Raw genomic sequence first — 3,175 nt, 5'->3', positions numbered from 1 at the left:
GGGGCTGGGGAAATCCCATCGGTCTTGTATGTGTGTATGTGTATGTGTGTGTGTGTGTGTGTGTGTGTGTGTGTGTGTGTGTGTGTGCATGCCGGTGGGCCGGATCGCCGGGCATGGGGAGGGAGCCGTGCCTTCTTTGTTGCTGCGCGGTGGCATCTCGCTAACCTGGCCCCCCTTTGCCGACCTTGACCATGGCAGTTCCCCCCGCGCAAGGACCTCCTGGTGCCCAACATCCTGCTGGTGCCGCTGGAGACCCTGCTCCCGGAGTACATGGAGTCCAGCGACCTTGCCGGAGGAGCCGGCCATGTGCGCTCGGCAGAATCACCCTCCTCGGCCAGTGCAACGTCCCCGTTGGGGTCCGGTGGCGAGGGGCTCTTCTTGAGCGGCGGCGACCGGGCGCTATTGTGCCGGTGCGAGCGCCGGCAGCGCCGCCGCGTTGTCGGTCCAGCTGTGGCAGACTCCATGTTCCGGGAGCAAGGCCTGTCGGAGGAGTTCATCGACCGTGAGAATGAGGACTGGCCGAAGCACCCGACACGGCAGGCACGCCGGCTGCAGCGAGACTCGGCCCGAGTGATTGCGGCCATGTCGCGCGAGGTCCTCAGCCGGTATATGGCCGGATCGCCGACCACCCCCGGTGGCAATGCCGGCGGGTCCACCGGCCCGTCCCCTGGCGGGAGCCTTGCCGCCAGCCCGATGCACGCCGGCCCGGAGGGCTCGGCCGCCCTGACCCCGGTGGGCCACGGCATGTACAAGGCCTCGGCCATGGACTTCTTGCCGATGTTTGCCCACTCGCGCACCCCGTCCGGCAATGGGAGCAGCACGGCCCCGTCGCCGGTCGATGCGCAGGGGGCGCCCGGGCCGCTGGCCTCGCCGGCCTTTAGTTTCACCGCCTCGCCGACCATCAATGACTTCCCGAAGTTCGGCCGGGTGCTGTCCGGGGGGTATTTCGACCTGCCGCCGGGTGGTGGGGCCGCCCCGGGCCAGGGCGCCAGCGGCGGCGCCGGCCTGCTCCCAGGAGGCGGGCCCCCCTCTCACTACGACGATAGCAGCGAGTGCAGCGACGTCGGGAGTCTTGACGATGGCGGTGGAGCCCTGGACACCCATTACTCCGGCTCACTGGAGGACACCCAGTCCATCAAGGGCCAGTGGGATGACCAAGTGGACTCCATGGTCTGACTTGATCGAGGGCGAGCGGGCAGGCTTACAAGGGTGAGCGGGCAGCAGCCGAGGCATGGAGATGGGCAAATCGTCTGCCCTTTCCCCTGAAGCAACCCTTTCAAGCCACGCGCCGCCTGCTCCCCCCCCCCCCCCTCCCCTCGCTGGCGAGGGGAGGCTATCACTTCGCCCCGGCCCCCGGGGTATCACCTCGACGAGCCTCGCCTGCGCGGTGTGCACTCGCTGTGCTCGCACCCCTCGCCATGTGCTTGCCTCGGCCTTGCGCGAGATTGGGCGGTCCCCGCCCATAGACATCCTCGGATGGCGGCGTGGGAGGCGAGGCAAGAGTGACGTAGATGAACAATGGGAAGGAGGGAGATGCCTGCCGATAGATCTTCCTCCGCTCGTCCCCCCCCCCCCTGCCCCTGACTTTGGGGCGGGGGAATTGTGTTTCGTCGGAGGCGAGCCAAGAGCGCAGGGGGGGATCGCGCCGAGGCAGGAGGGCATCGAGCACATGGCGGTCCAGTAGGCCGGCACACATCGCCCTTCGCGCCTTCCCCCGCTCCCTGGGTTCATTGGATGCATCCCCCCCCGGCTCTTGGACAGTAAGACGCACAGACGCCCGGCCCCGGGGGGAACGCGTGAAGGGACCCTCTCCTCCCCCACCGGAGAGGGGGGGCCTATTGAAGGGGTGCCCGCCCCTGGTGGCATGTCATGCCCTAGGGCCCGGGGGCGGTGTGGGTGACCTCCCGGCAAGATGGGAGCATCGCCATTGCCTGCATAAAATAGATTATATCACCTCCTTAGGCTGTTGAATTCATGCGGGCGGCGCACCATCAGGGCGCACCGCCGGATGCCAGGGGGCAGGGGGTCGGAGATGGGGAAAGAAGCCCAAGGAGGAAGGAGCGAAAGCAAGAGAGAGAGGCGGGCGGGTGCCCTTGTTAGCCGGTAGAGCAGGGGCCGGGGGCCGGAGGTTTTGCGAACGTTTATTGATGGCAAATATGCAAGGGGAGGCTGCACACGTCAAAGAGGAAGAGAGGGAGAGGGAAAGAACAAGGGCAACAAAGGAAGGCACCCCGCTTGGGGCAAGGGGAGGGGAGAGCGGCGGCAGGGAGAAGCGATGCTGGCGAAGCAGGCACATGCCCACTTCAGCATGGGTGGTGCATCTTCTCCGCCTTGCGCCCTCAACGGCGACGATCGTAGTCGCGGTCGCGCTCGCGGTCCCGGTCGCGCGACGACCGGTCGTAGCCGCGTTCCCGGCTGTCCTCGCGCGGCCGGCGGGCCGAGCGCGAATGCCGGGCCGAGTCCATGAGGGCATCCACACCGAAGACATCGTCATCCTCATCGTCATGGCGTCCGCCGCGGGAGGGGGGGGGCATGCGCCGGTCACGGTCGTGGTCACGACCGGGGCTCCGGTCGCGGAAGTCGCGCCGATCATCGCGATAGTGCGACCGGTCATCGTCCGCCGGGGCACCGGTGCCGGGGCCGCCACGGGCCGGCCGGCCGGTGTCATCCGCCTCGGTGGTGGGCATGTGCGGGGCGGTGTCACGCTCGAACTCCACCGGGCCGCGCCGGGCGCCGGCCCCGCTGCCATCGTCAGTCGGGACATACACCCCGCGGCTGGCGGTCGAGTAAAGGGGATCGGTGTAGACATTGTAGGCGTCCTCGTCATTCCAACGACCACTGCCGGCCCCATCGAGGGCCTGGGCCCGAGCATAGACCCGCTGGTCGACCAGCATGTCGCCATCCGTGCGACCGGTCGGCCGGGCCTGGCCAAGGGCCACGTCTTCGGAGGTGTCGCGCTCGCGCGTGCGCCCGGTGGCCGACATGCGCATCTCCCGGCGGACGTCGTATGCCAGGTCGCGGCGGGCGGCGTCGCGCTGGCGCTCCTCCTCGGTCATAGCGCGAGTGGTCTCGGCGAGACTGGGGCGTCAGCCGGAGGGGTCAGTCGGGGGATTCAGTCGGAGGGGTCAGTGACATGTGTGTTTTGGCCGGTCTTCTTGGCCGCCCCCCCCCCCCC

At 68.4% G+C, this 3,175-nt stretch overlaps 2 protein-coding genes across 2 annotated transcripts in view; one reads left to right on the top strand and one right to left on the bottom strand.

Moving 5' to 3' along the window:
• The window catches only part of H696_02568 (hypothetical protein), a gene marked incomplete at both ends in the record, with an annotated part of 3,082 nt that extends 1,906 nt beyond the window's left edge, over nt 1-1,176 (top strand). The window contains one exon of the mRNA XM_009496479.1: nt 199-1,176. Within this exon, the coding sequence (XP_009494754.1) occupies nt 199-1,176 (978 nt within the window). The remainder of the gene's footprint in view (nt 1-198) is intronic.
• Nucleotides 1,177-2,339: 1,163 nt separating this feature from the next.
• Nucleotides 2,340-3,175, bottom strand: part of H696_02567 (hypothetical protein) — a gene marked incomplete at both ends in the record, with an annotated part of 2,568 nt that continues 1,732 nt past the window's right edge. Inside the window, one exon of the mRNA XM_009496478.1 lies at nt 2,340-3,068. Coding sequence (XP_009494753.1) covers nt 2,340-3,068 — 729 coding nt within the window. The remainder of the gene's footprint in view (nt 3,069-3,175) is intronic.

Source organism: Fonticula alba, assembly GCF_000388065.1.
Source record: "Fonticula alba strain ATCC 38817 unplaced genomic scaffold supercont2.4, whole genome shotgun sequence".
In the NCBI taxonomy this organism is placed as follows: Eukaryota; order Rotosphaerida; family Fonticulaceae; genus Fonticula; species Fonticula alba.
The sequence above is the reverse complement of the archived record's forward strand: the minus strand, read 5'-3'. Positions and strand labels throughout refer to the sequence as shown.